Source organism: Balaenoptera acutorostrata, chromosome 20 (genome assembly GCF_949987535.1).
Source record: "Balaenoptera acutorostrata chromosome 20, mBalAcu1.1, whole genome shotgun sequence".
Taxonomy (NCBI): Eukaryota; Metazoa; Chordata; class Mammalia; order Artiodactyla; family Balaenopteridae; genus Balaenoptera; species Balaenoptera acutorostrata.
Genome location: NC_080083.1, coordinates 25,786,380 through 25,810,108, shown reverse-complemented (window position 1 = coordinate 25,810,108; position 23,729 = coordinate 25,786,380). Strand labels below are relative to the sequence as shown.

The window sequence follows — 23,729 nt, the reverse complement described above, 5'->3', positions numbered from 1 at the left end:
CTGTACTGTAAGATTAAAAGTGTTTTCTTTATTTTTTGTTTATTTTTTATGTATTATTTGTGTGAAAAGTATTATAAACCTATTACAGTACAGTACTATATAGCCGATTGTGTTAGTTGGGTACCTAGGCTAACTTTGTTGGACTTATGAACAAATTGGACTTACGACCGTGCTCTTGGATCAGAACTCATGCGTATGTAGGGGACTTACTGTATTTTAGTGGTGGCTTTACGAGTTTCTATATGTAGTATCAAACCATCTGCAAATAGTGACAGTATTACTTCTTCCTTTCCAATTTGGATTTATTTTATTTCTTTTGCTTGTCTGACTTCTGTGGCTAGGACTTCCAACACTGTTGAATAAAAGTGGGGACAATGGGCATTCTTGTTCCTGATCTTAGAGGAAATGCTTTCAGATTTTAATCGTTGACTGTGATGTTGGCTGTGGGTTTGTAACTGTTGGCCTCTATTATGTTGAGCTATATTTTCTCTATACCTACTTTGATGAGGTTTTTTTTTTTTATCACAAATGGATGATGAATTTTGTCAGAAGCTTTTCTGCATCTGTTGAGATGATCATATGATTTTTATTCTTCAGTTTGTTAATGTGGTGTATCACATTGATTGATTTGTGTATACTGAACCATCCTTGCATCCTTGGGATAAATCCTACTCGATCATGGTGTATGATCCTTTTAATGTGTTGTTGAATTCAGTTTGCTAATATTTTGTTGAGGATTTTTGCTTCTATGTTTATCAGTGATATTGGCCTCTAATTTTCATTTTTTGTGGTGTCTGGTTTTAGTGTCAGGGTAATGCTAACCTTATAGAATGAGTTTGGAAGCATTCCTTCCTCTTCAAATTTTTGGAATAGTTTGAGAAAGATAGGTGTTAACTCTTCTCTAAATGTTTGGTAGAATTTACCTGTAAAGCTATCTGGTCCTGGACATTTATTTGTCAGGAGTTTTGTTTTTTTTTAAAGTGATTTAGTTTTGTTACTAGTAATTGGTCTCTCCATATTTTCTATTTCTTTCTGATTCAGTCTTCACGATTGTATGTTTCTAGGAATTCACCCATTTCTTCTAGGATGACAAATTTATTGGCATGTCATTGTTCATAGTAATCTCTTATGATCCTCTGTATTTCTGTGGTGTCAGTTGTAACTTCTTCTTTTTAATTCCTGATTTTTTAAATTTGAGCCTCTTTTTTTTTCTTGATGAGTCTGGCTTAAGGTTTATCAATTTTGTTTATATTTTTAAAGAACCAGCTCTTAGTTTCATCAATCTTTTCTATTTCTTAGTCTCTACTTCATTTACTTCTGCTCTGATCTTTATTATTTCTTTCCTTCTACTAACTTTGAGTTTTCTTTGTTCTTCTTGTTGTTTCTTTAGATGTAAGTTTAGATTGCTTTTTTGAGATTTTTCATGTTTCCTGAGGTAGGCTTGTATCACTAGACTTCCCTTTTAGAACTGCTTTTGCTGCATCCCATAGATTTTGGATCACTGTGTATCCAATGTATTACTGTCACTTTCTCCCTATATGTTTGTTAATATTTGCTTTATGTATTTAGATGCTTCTATATTGGGTGCATATATATTTACAATTGCTATACCTTCTTGTTGGATAGATCACTTTATCATTATGTAGTGTCATTCTTTGTCTTTGTTATAGCTTTGTTTTATTTATTTATTTATTTATTTATTTATTTATTTAAAATTTTATTTATTTATTTATTTTTGGCTGTGTTGGGTCCTCGTTTCTGTGCGAGGGCTTTCTCTCTAGTTGCGGCAAGCAGGGGGCCACTCTTCATCGCGGTGCGCGGGCCTCTCACTATCGTGGCCTCTCTTGTTGCGGAGCACAGGCTCCAGACGTGCAGGCTCAGTAGTTGTGGCTCACGGGCCCAGCTGCCCTGCGGCATGTGGGATCTTCCCAGACCAGGGCTAGAACCTGTGTCCCCTGCATTGGCAGGCAGATTCTCAACCACTGCGCCACCAGGGAAGCCCCTATAGCTTTGTTTTAAAGGCTACTTTTTAAATATAAGTATTGCTACTCCAGCTTTCTTTTTGTTTCCATTTGCATGGATTAACTTTTTCCATCCCCTCACTTTCACTCTGTGTGTATGTTTTTTTAATTATTTTAAAGAAATTATTATTAATGTTCAAAATTCTTTAATGTCAAGGATATTAATTAGAACATGAATGAAAAAACCTCCACATGATTTTAAGAGTCTCCTATAATTTTTCTAATGGTTTACTATGTCTATTTTATTTTACATTTAGATCCTAATTCATTAGGATTTTATGTTTGTGTGAGATATGCAATGCAAAGGGATTTCCCCTGTTCAAGTGGAAAACCAATTGTCAACCATTCATTGAGTGGTTCTGGCTTTCCCAGCTGACATGAAATGCCTTCTTTCTCACTAGCTAAACCCCCATTCCTAAGATGCCTCTTGAGTGTGCCCTGGAGTGAGTGAGGTAAGCTCACCAACCTGGGCTCCTCTTCTACAAGGTACAGCTACTATCATAGCCTCTGCAGAGACAGCAGGGAGCATGCAACACATAGAAGTGCTCAGAGGCCATCAGCAAGAACCCCGCCCCATGATAACCAGGCAGTGTGGGAGCCTCAAGGCTCTGGTACTGACCACAGGGTGGGGGCTAAGGGGACAGCCGCCTGCTCAGGTAGGGGAAGCTCGCTCTCTTCAGCTGGTCCCGCTTCTCCTGCAGCTTGCACGCCTGGCTGTCCAAGCAGCCGACCCTGTGTCGCAGGGTCTTTAGCTTGCTGTCCTTCTCCGCCTGCTCCCATAGGAAGCACACTTTTTTCTTGTTCTGCCAGGATGAGAAGTAGCAGGACTGCAACAAACTGACGAATTTGTAGACCCGCAATGCTGACAGGATGCTCTCCTTGATGAACATGGGGCTGGTGTCCCTGTGCTCACTTAGCACAGCTTCTGTGCCTGGCTTCAGGGTAACATCTGTTGGAGGGGTGGAGGGGCTCTGGGAGGGCTTCTGAGGCGTTGCTGTGAGGGACAAACTTGCGGGGCTCTGTGCCAAGCCCTTGTTGGGCCCCAGGCTGGTTTTGCTGCAGTCAGGCTCCATGTCTCTCTTCAGCCTCTTTCGGTCAGCAGGCTCTCAGGGGACAGACAGCCTCTTTCCAGCGTGCTTGGAGGAGAAACTGTAAGAATGAAGTGAGCCAGTAAATTTGCAAGCCCCAGATACTGCGGGGGATAAAGTCATCCATGGAAATGCCACTCTTATCTACCAGGCCCCCATCCGGGGAGGTGGTGTTCTGATTGCCAGCACCTACAGCAGACACGTTTGCGTCTCCCTGGCTGTCTAATGCTGCGCTAGCCAGATTGGCTTCCGGAGGCTGCTGCACCAGTTTCTGACCGGTGGCTTCTGGGGTGGCCCTGGGTGCAGGTTTACCCTACAGTGCAGCTCACTTCAACTTGCAGGGCTCCAGCGTGACCCCTGGGTTTTCACTTGAGGACGTTGATGACCCTGCAGCTCCTTTCCTGTCTGCTTCACTCACATGTCCCCTGAAGCCCCCTGAGGCCTTTCTGGTACCCTTTCTCCTGGTGCATCCATGGCCTCCAGCTCGCTTCTTCTCAGTCCGGCGGAAGATGGAAGCCACGGCCATGACCTTGAGCAGTCAGTGCTGATCCTCCAGCCTTGTGGAGAAGCTTTCTTTGGTGAAGTGTTCACTACTGTGGAAAGACTACTTAGTGGGGGTCCAGTTATCCTTCTGAACAGCCTTTAATAACTGGATCAGGCATTTTGAGTCCTTTAGGGGGAAACCTGTGGCAGGAGACAGCGTGCTTCTCCCCCTTGCCCTGCCAGTTGGAGTAATTTACAGCTGCACAAAAATCACCATCCCGGGCCTTGGGCTGCCCTGCCACTGCCAGGCTCCAGCCCTTGCCTCGTTGAGCCCAGACCAGGGCAGGACGGCCCTGAGGGGAGGGTGCAAGGCAACATGGCTGCAGGACACAGGAGCCAGGCACGCAGCTCCCCCTGTATGGCAAGACCGCGGCACCCAGCTGCCTGCCACCAGGCAACCAGCCCTAGGCCTGTCTGTGTGTGTCTTTAGACCAGAAACGAGTCCTTGTAGGCAGTGTATATATGGGTCTTGTTATCCATTCAGCCACGCTGTGTCTTTTGATTGCCACGTTTAGTCTATTTACACTTAAAATAATTATTGATAGGTATGTCCTTATTGCCATTTTAATTGTTTCCTGTTTGTTTTTGTAGTTCTTCTCTGTTCCTTTCTTCTTCTTTTTGCTCTATTCCCCTGTGATTTGATGACTATCTTTAGTGATTTGTTTGGATTCCTTTCTAGTTTTTCTATATGTATCTCTTGTAGGTTTTTGGTTTGTGGTTACCATGAGGTTCATATATAACAGTATATATATATATATATATATATATATATATGAATGATTATTTTAAGTTGATTATCTCTTAAGTTCAAAGGCATTCTAATCACCCTACAGTTTTACTCCCTTCACCACATTTAATGGTTTTTTGTTTTGTTTTAATTAATTAATTAATTATTATTTGTTTTTGGCTGTGTTGGGTCCTCGTTGCTGCGCGTGGGCTTTCTGTAGTTGCGGCGAGTGGGGGCTACTCACTGTGGTGGCTTCTCTTGTTGTGGAGCACGGGCTGTAGGCACGTGGGCTTCAGTAGTTGTGGCATGCAAGTTCAGTAGTTGCGGCTCGCGGGCTCTAGAGCGCAGGCTCAGTAATTGTGGCACATGGGTTTGGTTGCTCCACGGCATGTGGGATCTTCCCAGACCAGGGCTCGAACCCATGTCCCCTGCATTGGCAGGTGGATTCTTAACCACTGCGCCACCAGGGAAGTCCCCACATTTAATGTTTTTGATGTTAAATTTCACATCTTGTTGTTTTGTATATCCCTTAACTACTTGTAGATATAGATGGTTTTACTACTTTTGTCCTTTAACCTTCCTACGAGCTACATAAGTGGTTGATCTACTACCTTTACTGTATGTTTGCCTTTACTAGTGAGATTTTTCTTTTCATAATTTTGATATTTCTAGTTGTGGCCTTTTCTTTCTTGCTTAGAGAAGTTGCTTGAACATTTCTCTTAAAGCTGGTTTAATGGTGCTAAACTTTTTTAGCTTTTGTTTGTAAAACTTTTTGTCTCTGCTTCAAATCTGAATGATAACTTTGTCGGGTAGAGTATTCTTGGTAAGTTTTTTTCCTCTTATCACTTTGAATATATCATGTCACTCCCTTCTGGCCTGCAAAGTGTCTGCTAAAAAGTCAGCTGATAGTCTTATAGGAGTTCCCTAATTCCTCACTAGTTGCTTTTCTCTTGCTGTTTTTAAGATTTTCTCTTTCTCTTTAATTTTTGCCATTTTCGTTATAATGTGTCTTGGTATAAGTCTCTCTGGGTTCATCTTGTTTGGGCTTCTCTGTGCTTCCTGGACCTGGATGTCTGTTTCCTTTCCCAGGTTAGGGAAGTTTTCAGCTATTATTTCTTCAAATAATTTCTCTGCCCCTTTCCCTCTCTCCTCTCCTTCTGGGACCTCTATAATGTGAATGTTATTATGCTTGATGTTGTCTCAGAGGTCTCTTAAACTATCCTGCTTTCTTTAAAATTCTTTTTTCTATTGAGTTTGGGTGATTTCTACTACTCTGTTTTCCAGATTGCTCATCCATTCCTCTGTATAATCTAATCTACCACTGATTACTTCTAGTTTATTTAAAAATTTCAGTTATTGTATTCTTTAGCTCTGTTTGGTTCTTCTTTATAGTTTCTCTGTGTTGAAATTCTCACTGTGTTCATTCTTCCACATTTGGTGAGCATCCTTATGATCATTACCTTGCACTCTTTATTGGGCAGATTATCTCCACATTTAGTTCTTTTTCTGAAGTTTTCGTCTTGTTCCATTGTTTGGAACATATTCCTCTGTCTCCTCTTTTTGCCCAATTATCTGTTTATTTCTATGTATTAGGTCAGTTGATTATGTTTCCTGATCTTGGAGAAGTGACCTTTTTTAGGAGACATCCTGTGGGGCCCCACAGCACACTCCCCTCTGGTCACCAGAGTTATATGCTCTAGGTGTGCTCCCTATGTGGGCTGCATGGTCCCTTATGTAGTGATGAGCTGACTGCTGTAGGTGCACTGGGAGGCAGGGCTGGCCCCTAGCCTGGTTGGCCGTGAGGCTGCGTCTTGTGCAGTGGCTGTGCACCCACTGGAGGGCAGGCTGACTGTGCAACCCAGGAGGTACATGGGGCTGCTGCTGGCCTCCTGGTAGTTGGGCTGGGGCCCCGCATGGCTGTCTGCACAGCCTAGGGGTTTTGGAAGCCCCTGCTTTCTTAAAACTAGTCAATGGTTTAAAAATATTGGTTGAATTAATAAAGTTCCTACTAAAAAGCCATTCATGTTTTAAATTTTTGAATACATTATCTCTTAGTGAAAGGGACTAGAGATAGCATAAACCAGTTACTTGAGTTGGCAACAAAAGTGTAAATATGACCATAGTTCCTGTTTGCCAATGGTTATCACCTGTTTACTAATACTAGCCCAAGTTTCATAGCCTACATGTAAGAACTCAACATCATGTTATGTGACATAGTCTTATGTAAATGTATTGATTTTCTCCTCTCAAGTAACATTCATTCTAAGAAGTTAGGGAATGGCTTAAATATATATTGATATAAATCAGAAAGACAGAAGTTTATTCATTCAGCAAATACTTATTGATCACTGTGTGCTAGGCACTGATCCGGGCATCAGACATCAATGACCAAAAGTAGACAAAAACATCTGCAGTCTAGTGGGAGAAAGAATGCAGTCATAAAATAAATGATAAACATAATAAATAAGAAATGCATATTGTATACAAGAAATTGATGAAGGCTATGCAAAAAGAAAAAGAAAAGACTTAACATCATGGTAAAAGGAATTCCAAGGGCAGGAAGAAGAGAAAGAACCATCAAATGAGATTGAGAAGACAGAATCCTGTGAGTGACATAGGAGAATGTGATGTTCTGGAAACCTAGAGAAGGGAGTGTATCATAGTAGAGGGAATAATCAGCAGTCAGATGCTTCTAAGTGAGTCAGATCTGAGAACAGACTGTAGGAGTTAGCAACAGGAAGGTACATTGGTGATGTTGACAAGTTTCAGTTAACTTGTGCAGTTTAATTCCTTTTGGTCATGGAAGAATAATGACAAAAAAGAGCTACTGCTAAGCTCTCTTCTTTTTGTGGTCTTATGACACTAGTGGTAGTTTGATCTTTGGTAAATGTGTAACATCTAGGTTGCCATTCACAGAAAACTTAAGATCCTGTTGGCTATGCTTGAATATCAACCTGGTCAGAGTGAACAAATGATTGTTAAGATTACACTGATAGCAACAGTAGGGAATGAAATTTCTGTTTTAAGAACCCCAAACCCAGCACTTCAGGAGCCAGTTATTTGGTAGTTGGCATTATTTATATTCAACAAGGCTAACTAAGAGACTCTGTGATGTGTGTGCATTATAATCAGCTGACTCCAGGTGGCGTTCCTGGAGGCTGCTATAGAAAGAAAGAAAATAACTTAAAGAGGAAAAATTTCAACCCTGAGTTTAACTCCCTTTGGTCCACTAAGAAAAAGAATACCAAGTCTGGTGGAGAATTTGCCTTCTTTATTTTAATTTAATGTGTATTCTAGATTTAGAATACATATGATTAACTTGGGGGAGGGGAGTGATCAGAAATTTAACATTTACATGTTGTCACCCCAGCAAGGGCATATTGAGTAGACAGCATCATCGTGATATGTGGGCTGAGGTGAGGCTGCTCCAGATGAGTTTCTCTCAGAGTTAATTGACGGAAACTGCCCACCTTCAAGAATTTTTATTACCTTAGGAATGCTATGCCAAGACTGCTGAAACACGGCTGTGGGTGCTGTGCTTACCGCCCACATTGTCAGTGTCAGGAAGGATGTACTTTTAAACCTCTAATTTCTCTAATAATGTCTTTAGTGATTTGTGTAGGTTTGGCATTGTGAGGAAAATGCTTCCTGGCTTGGTTTATAACAAGAATTCAGTCGGCAGTCTTAAAATGTGTATTGTCTTAATATGCATGTGGAAGATACTAACAAGTCAAGTTAGAAAAAAAGATCTGACTAAAATACTATCCTGTCCATCTAACAAAACTTACCCACCCGTGATATTTGAAAATAAATGAAAATTAAATGTTTTATGCTAGAATAATCTATTTATCTGTTGGTTCCTGTTTTATACCAAGATGGCAATATACAGTGCTGAAAGAGAGCCAGCTTTCATATTCAATTCCAATCTGACTCCTTTCCTTTTCTCTAATGGAAAAATTGGATTGGACTCATGTCAACCTATAGAGTGGAGAAAGAATAATAAGCTTTTGTAAATAAATATTTTTAAAGAGGTAAGAAATAGTACTCTTTTGTTTGAAATATAGAGCTTCATAACCAGTTGGTAACAATATTATTTTATATGATGTTTATGGCCTGTTTCTTTTAATATATAAAATCTGAGGGATTCTTTCCTAACTGGTAGATTCACTGCAAGGATTGATTATATTTATCAAAATAAATATACATTCAGCTTTTAAGTAGACACTAGTACATAAAGCAGAATATCCCCATATTGCTTACAAAAGGAATATATAGAATTTATTTCCATTCTGCTGGTGTATATAAAAACATTTGTTTGGATCTGAAGTGTGTTAATTTATACCTTTACACTCCCTTTGTCCACATCTTACAAATTCAAAACCTTATTGGAATAGAATCATAGAATTAGAATTTTAAACCTGGAAGAGACTTTAGAGTTATTTTATTTCAATTTCTTAATTTTTCTATTGAGGAACTAAAATCCAGAGAATTTAAAAGTCTTTTTTCAGGTTATCCAGCTAGAATTAGAACCCAGCTTTCTAATTCCTTATATTTATGCTATAACCTGTCTCCAACAAGTTAGTTGAATAGCAATTAAGTAAGTTGGCAGAAACTTTAGGTCTCACTTGTGTTTATGTCCAGGCTTCAAAGTCAACAGTGATCCCTAATTATTCTTCATCACTTAAAAAATTTTTTGCAAGCACATTAGGTGAAAGTAATGCTAGGGATTCTCCTATGACTTGGTCCTGTTATGAAATCTAAAGAAATCAATTCTCATCTAGAGCACAAGACATGAACATACTCAGTACTGTAGTTTTCCTTCTCTATGCTCCACTAATTATGATAATGATTTGAGTAGTTCCATAATGATTGTCTTAGTCTATTTGAGCTGCTTTAACAAATTACCATAGACTGGAAGGCTTATAAACAACAGAAATTTATTTCTTACATATCTGGTGGCTGGGAAGTCCAAGATCAAAGCCCGGGCAGATTTGGTATCTAGTGAGGGCATGCTTTCTGGCTTATAGATAATTGTCTTATCCTTGTGTCCTCACCTGGTGGAAGGGGCAAGGGAACTCTCATGGGTCTCTTTTTCATAAGGGCACTAATCTCATTCATGAGGGCTCCACCCTCATCACCTAATTACCTCCTGAAGGTTCCACCTCCAAATACCATTACATTGGGGATTAGAATTTCAACATATGAATCTGGGCGGGTGGGGACAAACTTTCAGTCTGTAACAATGACTTAACATCTGCCTCATCCTTAAATACTGCTCCCAGATATACTGTATGGCTTTTTAAAGGACTAATTTGGGAAAATACTGATTAAAATAACATAGTATAAACATTGGTAAGTACTGAACTGTTCAAGGTCACTAGGATACAACTGTATTTTTATAATTCAAAATCTTCCACCAAGCATGTTTTGGGCTGTGGTTATTTCTGAAATAGAATTGAGGAGTCGAGACTGACCTACTCAGATAAATAGTCTGAGGATAAAGATGACACTAGCCAATATGAGCAGCAGGGAAGAAGAGTCAGAACATTTATGAATCTGAGTTTTATTTTGTGTGTCTGAAGAACTATTGTTAGCTTAAAGCAAGACCCTGTGCTTTGTTTATAGAGTTCAGTGTATGAAGTTTAATAGAGCTGGATTTCTGCTTCACAATACATAACATTGAGAAAGTCAGTATACACAGAAATCCAAATATGCATTCATGTATTCATTGACAAATAGCTTTAATGAAGTGGAATTTTTTTTCTTTTTTTTTTTGCACCTGCGGGATCCTAATTCCCTGACCAGGGGTTGAACCCAGGCCCTCACCTGGGCCCTTGGAGATGAGAGCAAGGAGTCCCAACCACTGGACTGCCAGGGAATTCCCATGAAGTGGAATTTTTTTATGTATGTGACTAAACTTAAAAATTAAAACTAACCAGGGAATTCCCTGGTGGTGCAGTAGTTAAGAACCGCCTGCCAATGCAGAGGACATGGGTTCGATCCCTGGTCCAGGAAGATCCCACATGCCGCGGAGCAACTAAGCCCATGCGCCACAACTACTGAGCCCGCGCTGTAGAGCCTGCAAGCCACAACTACTGAAGCCTGCGCGCCTAGAGCCTGTGCTCCACAGCAAGAGAAGCCACTGCAATGAGAAGCCCGCGCACTTCAATGAAGAGTAGCCCCCGCTCACTGCAACTAGAGAAAGCCCGCGTGCAGGAATGAAGACCCAACACAGCCAAAAATTAATTAATTAATTAATTAATTAATTAAAAATAAATAAATAAATAAAATTAAAACTAACCAGACCCCTAATGATACCTCAACATTGTTCAAAAGGTTTTTATGCATATAGTTTGTATATGACTTAGATATAAACTAAAGATTTTATTTTTATCTATGACTATATAAAGTCTGTACTTGTATTCCCAAAACAAACAAGAAAGTAACAAATTGGTATGTATGAAAACATATTTCCTTTTGTTCGCAGGATGTGAATTGCTTGAAGATAGGAATGGTAATAAACACTTAGAAATATCTGTTAATACAAGTAAATAGCAAAAGAGTGTTCTTGGACTATATTTGAAGGGCCTTAACAAGATTAATTTGATTTTAAAAGAGCCAGTCCCCCAAAAAGTTAAAAATTTTCTAATCATACTCTTCTTCAGCAATGTTCTCAACATAGTAACATTTGTAATCCCAGTTCCCCAGATTGCCTTGATTACTGGCCCTCCTCTGATATTTGCTATGTAATACATTTGCCAAACTTTAAAACTCTAAAACCTGCTGTATAGGGATCTTTCAAGTATTGTATGAGAAATGATGAAAGAAAGCAGTTTGCTATGTTATTATCATGTTAGTTTCTCTCGCTAGTTCTCTTAGAAATGACAAGCTTTAATGATAAGCTTTTATTTGAGTTGATCAAATATTTTCTGATGTGACTATGTTTTAAAATATATTTGCAATTCTGATTTTTCAGAAATAATCACTTTCAATCAGAGTCAAAACCATAAGAACTTATTCATGCTAAGTGTTGTAGCTTTCTGACATGTAGGAATAGCTGATGTGGGTGAGGTGTCTAGCTTGATGTTTTATATCTAGCTATTAGTCAGCTAATCCTCCTCCCTACTTCACCGAAAATATTTTCATTCTGTCTGACAAAAAGTAAAAAATTACATTAACTGTGACTAAAAATGTACTGCAGATGACACATTAATGAGACTAATGGTTCTTGCCTCATTCTCTAAAGTTTTCACATTCTTTGGTGAACCGAGATCCAGATAGTTTAATAATTATACAAAAGATATCCTTTTTGGGGGGAACTCTTGGGAACAAGGTTACAATAAAGATTTTCAGACTTTTTTAAACATAAATTTTAAAACAGCAAAGGGACCAAGTAAATGTTATAACTATATACTAAAAGTCCGCTTGGGCAAAATATCTGGATGTGTCCAGTTAATCAAAATAAAGCGTGATGAAAGGTAAAGACAAGCAATACTGACAAAGAGTTTAGGTCTATGAGGGAAGATTTTGACTCATCAAGAAAAATTCAGTTAACTTAGCATGAAAGGAGAAATGGTAATATTGTTTATAGAGCATTTGGATTTCAAGGGATGCCATCAATTTATTTCATAATTGTTAAAGGGCAGTAACTTTCAAAATTTTTTTTCATCATAATCAGGATTCAGTATATACTTAATATATATCTGGAATACTTAGCTTTACCTCATGCACCTTATTCTATTTCCTTTTTTTAAAAAAAATGCTGCTCACAATTCATAAATTGATTTACCCACTAATGGATCATAATCTACAATTTGAAAAATACTGATGAATGATAAACAGAATTTTCTAAGTTTTTTTTTCCCCCCTTGGGGACTTAGAACGTAAACATTTTAATTTTATCTCTTTCTAAACCACTCACTTTCTTGGTCCCACCTAAACCTTGTTATCACAAAAATTGCACCAGCTCCAAAATCATACACACAAGTATCCTGTTCTCAGACTACAACACTCCATCCTTTTAGGTTATATGCCCAAGTACTACCACTACCACTACAATTCTTTTTTTTTTTTTAATATTTCTATAGTGTTATTTTATTTTTTTTTGGGTGCATTGGGTCTTCGTTGCTGTGCGCGGGCTTCTCATTGCGGTGGCTTCTCTTATTGTGGAGCACGGGCCCTAGAGCGCGCGGGCTTCAGTAGTTGTGGCTCGCGGTCTCTAGAGCGCAGGCTCAGTAGTTGTGGCACATGGGCTTAGCTGCTCCACGGCATGTGGGATCTTCCCCGACCAGGGCTTGAACACGTTGTCCCCAGCATTGGCAGGTGGATTCCCAACCACTGCACCACCAAGGAAGTCTGGCATAAAAGTTTTTAATTTTGATGTAGTTCAGTTTAACTCTTTTTTACTTTTGCTGCTTGTATTTTTGGTGTCATATTTAGGAAAGCCATTGCCTAATCCAACCAAGGTCATTAGGTTTTACTGCTATGTTTTCTTTTAAGATTTTTATAGTTTTAGCTCTTATAATTAGGTCTATGATCCATTTTGAGTAAATTTTTGTATATGGTGTAAGGAAAGACACTAACTTGATTATTTTGTGGACATCCAGTTGTCCCAGCACCATTTGTAGAAAGTACTATTTTTTTCCCCATTGAATTGTCTTGGCACCCAGTCAGTGATGATTTATTTACATGTTATTAAATTCAATATCTAATTTTTCCCTTTTCTTGTTTGACTTCTCAGTAGTGTTGACACAGTTGACCATTCTGTTCTTCAAATATTCTACTCTCTTGGTTCACCTTTTACTTATCTTGCTATGTCTTTTCAGTATTTATAGGTTCCTTATCTTCCACCAGGCTTCTCAGTGTTGGGTTTTCAGTTATTATGGCTGTGTAACAAATTAGCACAGAACTTAGTGGCATAAAACAATCATTTATTATGCTCATAGTTTCTTTGGGCCAGGAATTAAGACTGGGCAATGCAGGGTCAGCTTATCTCTGTTCCAGGATGTCTGGGGCCCCAGCTGGAAGACTCAGGCTGGGACTGGTATCACCTGAAGGCCTTTGCCATTACATGTCGAGCAGTTGATAATAGCCATTGACTGGGAACCTCAGCTGACACCCACATGAACCTGTCCATGTCCCAGGGGGAGGGGAATGGCAGAGGAAGGGGAGGAAAAGGAGAAAAGGGAGGAAGAGAGAAGAGAAAGCCAAGGGGAAGTCATGTAGTCTTTTATGACCAAATCCCAGAAGTCACACAGCATCACTCTTGCCACTTTTTTTTTTCATCAGTCTCATTCACATTCAAAGAAGGGAAAACAGATTCTGCCTCTTCATTTGGAACGGTAAAGTTCTTAAAGAGCATGTAGGACCAGAAATATTGCTGTGACCTTTTTTAGAAAAACAATCTGCCACCGTCTGTTCTGGCCGCACAATCCACATCCTTCCCACATGCAAAAAAATCACTCACCCTCCCCACAAAGTCTCCCAAAGTTTCATCCCTTAATGGCATCAGGCTCAGGCTTGAGGTTCAGGATCTCAGTGAGGTCAGGTCCAGGTGATATTCCTTGGGTATAATTTCTTGATGAGAGCTCCTTGAATATAGTTCCATTTGATTTGAAAACTTGGGGACTAAAGAGGCATATTATCTACCCCCTTCGCCACTACTACCCAACATACAATGCGTATGTTGGGAAGGTACTTAATATTCCAAAAGGGGGAAAACAGGAGGCACATAGAAGTCACTGGTCCATAGTAGTTCTCTTTTTATGTTTTCTCTATGTGATCTATTCTATTTCCATAGTTAAAAAAAATTTTTTTTTTTTGGCCATGGTTAACGGCTTGTGGGATCTTAGTTCCCCCCCCCCAGGGATGGAACCCGTGCCCCCTGCAGTGGAAGTGCGGAGTCCTAACCACTGGACCGCCAGGGAATTCCCCTCTATTTCCATAGTTTTAAATACCATCCATATGTTCATGACTTCCAAATTTCCTAACATCTCTGAGCTCCACACTAAAATATATAATTAGCCATCTGACACCTTCACAAGGATATCTCACAGATTTTTCCAACTTAACATGGCTAAAATGAATTCTTATTTTCTACTTTACCCTTTTCCTCCACAAATCTGTCTTTTCCTGGTTTCTCCGTCTAGGTGAATGATGCCACCATTCACCGGTTGCTCAGACCAAAACCTAGGACTCAGGCTCATTCTTTTCTGTCTCTCACCTCTACATACAGTAATCAGCAAGTTCTATATTTTCTTTCTCCAAAATCACTTTTTTTTAAAATCTCACCTGGATTACAACAGTCTCCTTATTGGTCACCCTCCTTCATTCGTGTTCCCGTCCAATTTTCTTTGACACAGCAGTCAAAGTAATATTTTAATTAATATGTCTGGTTATGACACTGTCTAGCTCACAATCTTCAGTTACTTCCCCCTGCATTTTGAGTAAAAGATCCATATAACTGGCCTGTTCCTGTTCCTCTGACCTTATTCCTCACCACTTTCCCCCTTACCCGCTATACTTTATCTTCTTTGGGCTTCTTCCGGTTCCTCAGACATACTAAGCTTTCAGAAAGGGCCTGTACACATGCTGTTTTCTCTGTCTGGAATATTCTCCCCCAGCTTCCCACTCCCACATAACTGCATCTTTCTCATCCTTTGAGGTATGGCATTCCTGACTATTCTAAGTAGGTACTTCCCTTTAATACTTTCTATCCTATTTGTTTCCTTTATAAAACGTATTGCAATTTTAAGTTATATCCTATCTGTTTACTTATTCATCATCTGTCTCCCTAACCAGATTGTAAGCCCCACCAGGTCAGGGGCCATATCTGTGTTATTCACCAGTGTATACCCAGTGCCTTGGCAGACTGCCTACCATATAATATGCTCTCAACAAATATGCAGTGACTATTGTTTAAAGGTATGATTTTGTTTTGAGACAATATGTTAATAAGTAATTAGTAATAGTTTAAAATGTGATGGTTCCTAATTCTTACTGAAATAGCCTTTTATTTTTCTCTTTTAGTAACTGCCCTTCCTTTTTGGCTGCTGCTTTAGCCAGAACCACATCAGACGAAGTCCTTCAGGGTGACCTTTCTGCACATTATATTCCAAAGGAAACCGATGGCACAGAAGGGACTGTGGGTAAGTACTTTTCTGCATTATTTATTTTAAAATATTAAAATCTTCTCCTGTGTAGTGATTCACAGAAAATGTCTACAAAATACTATATCTAATTATGTTTACCCACTGGTTGATTTTATAGTAGTATCAAGAGGAAAAAAAAGCAAAAAATTTTTTTTCAAACTAATCAATAAAAGTAGGGAAAAGAGGGAAAAATACAGTCATATTTTGAAACCATATGAAGGTAACTGGAGTGAGAGATTATCATAACCGTATGTTATCATAAATAATATCTAGATAAATAGAGACAGTAAATGAGAAATGTGAAGCCACAGCAGAAAAGATGAGTAAGTGAGGGCAAGGAGAGTTTGAGCAAAACCTATTTTCAAATTTCAGCTTGTCTTTAAGAAGTCAAGTAAAAAAATCATATATACAAATTCAAGAAATCAGTTGTAACAGAACTTCTTATTAATTATATTAAATTTTATATCTACCAATAAGTAAATAGAGCTCTTTATGACAATTTTGTAATGTGATTTAATTGCCTGGATCATTGTACATCTTTTTTCCAGGTAAATTTTGAGGCTTTATTTATTAACAAAGGCATGTTTATTAATGTATTAGGCTTATACATATTTGACAGACTAAAAACATACCAATTTTTATAAAAATTAGGGAATGGCTACTCAAAATTGTTGGGAATTTTAATATTTCACTCTATTTGTTCTATTTTAAGCATTTGCCTTTAAACATGGTGCAGAAGGAACAAAGCATATATTAATGAATCAGGACAGCTAGATTCCAGAGAATGTGAGGCAGATATAAAAATAAACATTCCTATTCTTCCTTTATCTCTCTAGATAATTTTTGATAGAAAATTGGCAAAGAAGGAATTCCTCTGCTTGTTTTTACTGAGAGTAATTGATTTACTTGGAACCAAATTGTTCCAGAGTCAAGTTGGATGGAATTCCTGCTACAAAGCATTGGTCTTTCCTCTTGTACTGATGCATGAAGTAAAAGCCCTATAATGAAAAGATGAGGGAAATTAAATTCTGCTTCACTGCAGCCAGGGTGATGGCTGGCTCAGCTCCAGCTCAGTACAGTGACATTAACGACTGATGACTAATTTACAGCTGTGAGGGGGTGGACTGCTACTTTGGACAATTTTCTCTTTTTCGCACCCTTTTTAATTTTATTTTATTTTTCCATTTCAAGCAGCAATAATTTATATACTGAGGTTCTCACACCACTTCCTGCAGGAGAATACTTAACGTAGCAAGATGGAAGTGTTGCCCTACGTGCCTACTTTGGAAGAATTTTCTGAACCCCCATAAGATAGCAAAAGTGAAATTAAGGATTTTTCTTTTGGTGGATATCATTGGTCATTCAGATTTCATATTTTTCCAAGAGATTACCCAGTAATGTCTCCATGCCACTGCTGTGATTCAGAATGATCTATTATAGTTCCAAACTATTTGCACGTCCTTAATCTATTTAACCCAAATCACTCAGTGTGAACTGCACTGAGGAGAATCTCTACAGGGCATATTGTGTTTAGCCATACATCAGAGTGGAAAATGAGCATACTGAATAAGGCCTGCTGTCATTGTCTTAAAGGCACTGAAGTCCCCACTGAAATGCCCTTTGACTCTTCTCTTAGGAGTTTCCAAAAACAGACTTAAAGAAGAAAAATCCTTACCTTAAAGTTCTTTTTATGTTTATGTCATCCCTAACAGAATGTTTGTTAAACAACCTTGCATTTCTGTTGGCAGACATAACTCCTGTCCAGAAAACCTAAAATCAATTTAAAATATCCCAATGTAAAAATTAAAAACAAGAAGGTGAAAATGATCACTAATACAGAGGATATTAAAAGAAATTATGAAAACTTTGTGTAAATAAATTTGAAAACCTGGGTATTTTCTAGAAATATACAAGTTAACAAAACTTTACCTAAGAAGAAAGAAATTGAGAAGATTGTCAAAAAGGACAAAAGGAGTAGGTGATTCTACAGGTGAACATTTTCAAACAAAGACAGATAATCCCATTGCTTTTTAAAATGAATTACCCAATTGCATAGGGAAAGAAGGAAAATTTGCACAGCATAACACTGATACCAAAACTTGCCTAAGACAAAACTAAAATAAGGAATGAGAGATAAGTCTTAGTAATCAATGTAAAAAATCTTAAGTGAAATATTTGTATACTGAATACAACAATTAATTCATTTAATGAGTATTTTATTGAGGGCTTACTATAGCTTAGCACTGTCCTGGGGAAACAGCAGTGAAAAAAGCAAAAATATTGGGACATTTATTACATAATTTGTATACTAATAGGTCAAAAGAAAAAAACAGAATAATCTCTAAGGATGCCCAAAGAAGCATTTGATAAACTTCAATATTCATTCCTAATTTTTAAAATACACTTAATAGAGTAGAACTAGATGGATACATCTTGGACATTGTAGGACCAAATTTGGCTCAAACCAAAAATCTAGCAGGTATGCTTAAAGTATATACTAAAGAATTTTTTAGTTGCAAGTGACCGCTGGCTTCAGCAAAACAGAATTTATTGGCTACCCTTCAGGTAAGGGCTACACAGCTAGATTCAAGGCTTCACAAGATGTCATAAAGACCTGGCATTTCTCCAACTCTCAGCTGTACTCTTTTTCATTTTGATTTTATTTTCAGGCTCTGTGGGATGGCAAAATGACCGCTAGGAGCACCAGATCTTCATCTGCCCAGGTTCAAAACAAGCAGGAAAATAAGAGTAACTTTACTCAGTTGCTCTTACATAAATCACAGGATTCATTGTAATCAGCCCAGCTTGGGTTATTTCCCTTTCCTGAACGAATAACTATGGCCAGAGGAATGTGGTTCCTAATTGGCTAGACCTGAATAACGTTTTACCCCTAGATGCACATGGACTGAGGGTAGAGAAGGAAATGTTCCTGGTAGAAAGAGGAATGTTTGCTAGGTGGCAAATAACACATTAAAACAAAGTTCTGACTCAGAGTAGCAAATAAATAAAATAACTAGGAATAAATTCAGTAAGAAATAAGAAGGACCTATGTTAAAACTCTATGGAGCAACATAAAAAGGATTTAAATTTATGAAACAGTATAACTTGTTCCTGAATAAGACTTAATATGAAAAAGAAGTCAATTTTTTCCCACGTAACTCTGTAAATTCAATATGATCCCAAACACAATGGCAACATAGTTCCCCCTCAAACTTTGACAAAATAATTAGTTCATTTGGAAGAATAAACATGTCAAACTACACAAGTGACATCTTTTAAAATTAAGAATAATAGGAAAATTAGTCCTTCTTATATTAAAGCATGTTATAAAGTTATAGTAATTTTTAAAGAATGACATCATTGTAGAAACAGTTGGAGAGATCAGTGAAGAAGAATTAACAACCAAGAAGCATACAAATATTTTAATATTTTAGTGGTTATTTATATAAGTTTGCTTATTCATTTATTTAGTCAACATCTTATGAGCTCCTGCTATCTGCTAGGTACTGTACTATGACTAATCCAGGACAATTAAGACACAGTCTCTATCTGCAATCTAATTTGGGAAAAGTAGAGTATGGGTGTGAGTCAGATAGACCTGGGATTGAGAATGGTATTGCCTGTTTGTGAAATGTTCCAGAGACATAGAATGTAGCAAATAGTCAATAAATGTTATCCATTGTTTAAAAATGTGGTAAGAGCTATAATAGATGGTGTGAACAAAGACAGATCTAGTGGTTTACTAAATATTAGAGAAAGCTGGTATTGCTTCACTTGACCAATTTAATCTGTCTACACCAGGGCTGTCCAGTAGACAGCACAATGATGGAAATGTTCTCTACCTGCGTTGTCCATTGTGGTAGCCAGTGGCCATATATAGTTACTGAGTACTTGAAATATAGCTAATGTGACCAAAAAACTGAATTTTAAATTTTATGTAATTTTAGTTAATTTAAAGTTAAATAGCCACATGTAGCTAGTAAGCTACCCAATTGGACAGTAGAGGTATATATACTAAGAGTAATATAAAAAGTAATAATTAAACCAAAGTATGATATAATGTTTTATATTATTATCTGGGAATCTGGGAACTATCCTGATAGTTAGTATTAGTTATTTGTTTCACCCCACCCCATGCTCCTTCAAAGTTTCTTAATTCACTTATTGTTTTGCAATCTTCTGTTGTGATTGAGTCAAATGCACACCCAAATGTAGGGTCTGGATTTGGGGGGATATGCTGTTGCAGAGACCAGATGGGTTGGAGAGATACAAATAGGTAATTGCTGGCTGAAAGAGACAGTCTCTGGTAACTGGTGCTTTAAACAAACAAACAAAAAGATTGGAGTTGCTAAAAACAATCAAAATGTTGGGTTGTCTACTGGCCTCAGTTTTTCCCTCTTATACACACCTCCTCAGGTTGTACTTGCTCTTTGAACTTCTTTTCTCTTTCAAATGTACCCTTGACTTTCAGTTATATAAAAATGTCAAAGGGGACAAAGTCACAAACATGGTTTGCCACCCTGTACTATGTTAATGAGAAAAAGAAAATCAACAAAAACCTTGAGACCAGATTTCTGAATATAGTCACTGAAAGAAGAATTTTGAATAAGAAAACAGGTAAAGTTACAGATTAAGGCAACAGCAGGGTAAAGAATAAAAAAATGGGAATCTAAGTTCCCAGGCCATTCTAGAACACATAGTCTCTCTTCTTTGAGATTTGTGCTCTAGATCAGAAGAGGTATGTGCAACATGTGTGCCCATCTGGCACACGTTTTCTCAGGCTGTCAAGCTATATCTGATTTAGTAAAGTAAAAAAAAAAAAACTTTTTTTTGGAGAATTCTAAATTTTTTTACTTGGGATGTAGGGGGACCCTCTAAAATACTGGCCTGAGATAACCTAATCGTCCCTTGGTTATTTCAACAGCTGCAATTTGAGTAGAGGACAGCTTGAGTGGAGATGATGGGAGATACAATCTCTTCAGTGCTATTCAGTGTTGCTTGGAAGGCTTCCACATCTGTCCATCCACGGAGGGATGCAAGGGAGCCTCAGAAGGGAGCGAGTCTGCTCCACTTAATGGGCCAAGTAGTAGACTTACTAGTCTAGGGTGAAGAATCCTCTGATTGCGATCTCCTTTCTTCTATCTAGGGCTATACACATAGACAGAATGTAAGCATGTTTTCCTTAGAGAAATATCAAACTTTTAGACTCATTTGTTAACCTCTTGGTTAAACTATTTAAGCTATTGCCTACCACTTTAATTTAAAAATACATCAAATAACAAAAATATATAATTTAGTTCTGAATTATAATCAGTTACAGGAAAGCAAAGTAAGGGAACTGGAGTGAGGTAAAAGAAAAGGTCAGGAAGAAAGAGAGAGACTAAGACAAATGGTAATCAAAGTAAACTCTTCTTATTCCTGTTGTTTATAAATAAATGATCTATTTTCATAAGGCTTTCATATTCCAATTAGTTGGATGACCCCTGTTCATATTTCAGTCATTCTTCTAAGCACAGGGGGCTTGGGTTTCCAGATGATAACCTTGGCAGCCAAACAAAAGTGCTCTGAACTAGATGGTGCTGCCAGAGCACTTCACCGGCTGGAAGAACTCCAGCCTAGGAATAGATCCAGCCCTGCCCAGAGGTTTTCTCCTCATGACATAAGGATATCTTAGTGGCAGCTACTGGCTGATGATTTTCTACTAGATAGGTGTTCATTTTCTCTCTTCAGAAGCAACATTTCACTTCTCTTGAGAAGGAGGAATTTCTTCTATTGAGGAGGAGCTTGACTAAGGTGACCTACTTCTGTCTTTACCAAGCAGGCAAGTGAAAAGCAGTTTTACAAGGCTCTTCATTGGGGGTTTCTGTTTCTTTCACAGAGATTGAGACAGTGAAATTGGCCCGTTCTGTCTTCAGTAAACTACACGAGATTTGCTGCAGCTGGGTGAAAGACTTCCCTCTCCGCAGGAGACCCCAGCTTTATTATGAGACATCAATCCATGCCATCAAAAACATGCGCAGGAAAATGGAGGACAAACATGTCTGCATTCCTGACTTTAATATGCTCTTCAACCTAGAGGTAAAGGACACTTCTGAAGTGTCAGTGAGATGTGGAAAGCAAAACACCATCATGGGCCTGTTTTCTACCAAGAGAACTTCTAATATATTGTAATAGTATCTCTGATAGATTCGAATAGGACTAAGGGCAAAGTGGCACAAATTTGCTTCCATTAGATGAAAGGAAAGGAACTATTTTACGTTATTTTGAATAGGTAATGCATTCACATGGTTTAGAATTGGAAAATAAAAATCCCTCTCTTATCCTTGTCTCTCAGACACTTCATATCCCCTCCACGGAGGCAAGCAAACTTACCAGACCTTGTGTAACCTTCCAGAGACATTCTATAAACATATAAACAAAAAAGAAAGCTGTTATATCTCAATAAAGCTGTTTTTAAAAGGAACCTATTTCTATAGTATAATCAAACGTTGTCTATTAAGTTCCCACATTAGTATGTTTCTGAAGCAATACAAAACACAAACATAAAAGAATAAATTTAAGACTAAGACAGTTTTCTGATTTCATGTGATTTTACTTTTTAAATCTTGGTTTCTGAGATAGGAAAGTAGCTGGAATTACATTTCATGAATCTCTGTGACTGACAAATTGGATCATATGAGCCTTGTCAACTTAATAACCATTTTCTTGTTATCTTCCTCTTCTTTTTCTATTATGTTAATGCAAACAGAGGTAGGTTTGTTTCCTATGCCTGTCACTTGCTGCTTTTCCTCACTGAAGTCCATAACTTAAAAATTACAATGTAGTGATTTATACAAAGCACACTGTTTCCTTCATTTAGCAGCTAAATTTAAATTTTAGCTGACTGTCAAGGTCTGACAAGCAGTGATAGTGGGCTGGTAATTGGTGCTTACGTTACAAGGAAGATCAGCTGATACCACGCCCATGCAAATGTAACCCCTAAAGGCTGTAGTGTGATAAACAGCCCTTATTACATCACTGCACCCGCTTGAAGACTATACTCAGGTTTGAGGGCATCATGGCTGTTTGTTGACCTGGTTGGTTTTCATTTTGCCTCAAAAATCAACCCAAAGGCCTAACTCAGAAAGGAGCACTTTGCTGTAGTGAAACAGACCTTGAGGGCAATTTGGGAACACATATTTAGAACCTTATAAATTTTCACACCCTCTTAAAAATTATTTATTTATTTATTTTTGGCTGCATTGGGTCTTCGTTGCTGCGCATGTGCTTTCTCTAGTTGCGGCGAGCCAGGGCTCCTCTTCGTTTTGGTTTGCTGGCTTCACGGGCTTCTCATTGCGGTGGCTTCTCTTGTTGTGGAGCACAGGCTCTAGGCGCACGGGCTTCAGTAGTTGTGGCTCGCGTGCTCTAGGCGCACGGGCTTCAGTAGTTGTGGCTCACAGGCTCTAGGCGCACGGGCTTCAGTAGTTGTGGCTCGTGGGCTCTAGGCGCACGGGCTTCAGTAGTTGTGTGGCTCACAGGCTCTAGACGCACGGGCTTCAGTAGCGGTGGTGCACGGGCTTAGCTGCTCCACGGCATGTGGGATCTTCCTGGACCAGGGCTCGAACCCGTGTTCCCTGCATTGGCAGGTGGATTCTTAACCACTGCGCCACCAGGGAAGCCCCTCACACCCTTTGATTTGATAATTTCACTTTTTTAAAAAAAAATTATTTTATGTATTTAATTTTGGCTGCATTGGGTTTTCATTGCTGTGCGCGGGCTTTCTCTAGTTGCGGCGAGCGTGGGCTACTCTTCGTTGTGGTGTGCAGGCTTCTCATTGCGGTGGCTTCTCTTGTTGTGGAGCACGGGCTCTAGGCTCACAGGCTTCAGTAATTGTGGCTCGCGGGCTCTAGAGCGCAGGCTCAGTAGTTGTGGCGCACAGGCTTAGTTGCTCCGCGGCATGTGGGATCTTCCCGGACCAGGGCTCGAACCCGTGTCCCCTGCATTGGCAGGCGGATTCTTAACCACTGCGCCACCAGGGAAACCCGATAATTTCACTTTTACTTTTATAAGGTAAAAGAAATGCAGAAAATTCTTACATATGTTTTGTTTGACAAATGTTTTACACAACATAGTCAATAATAAAAAATTGGAAATGATCTGAGTCATATATAGGAAATGATTACTATGATATGCTCATAAGATGTATAGTACTTATCCATTT

General features: G+C 38.6%; 1 protein-coding gene and 1 pseudogene across 2 annotated transcripts in view; one reads left to right on the top strand and one right to left on the bottom strand.

The window, feature by feature from the left end:
* PPM1E (protein phosphatase, Mg2+/Mn2+ dependent 1E) overlaps positions 1–23,729 on the top strand; it is a 208,234-nt gene that overhangs the window by 167,212 nt on the left and 17,293 nt on the right. For both annotated transcript variants that reach the window (XM_057536547.1, XM_057536546.1), the window contains exons 2-3: positions 15,408–15,526; positions 21,408–21,607. In XM_057536547.1, coding sequence (XP_057392530.1) covers positions 15,408–15,526; positions 21,408–21,607 — 319 coding nt within the window. The remainder of the gene's footprint in view (positions 1–15,407; positions 15,527–21,407; positions 21,608–23,729) is intronic.
* On the bottom strand, positions 2,654–5,908 carry LOC103018901 (peroxynitrite isomerase THAP4-like; annotated as a pseudogene).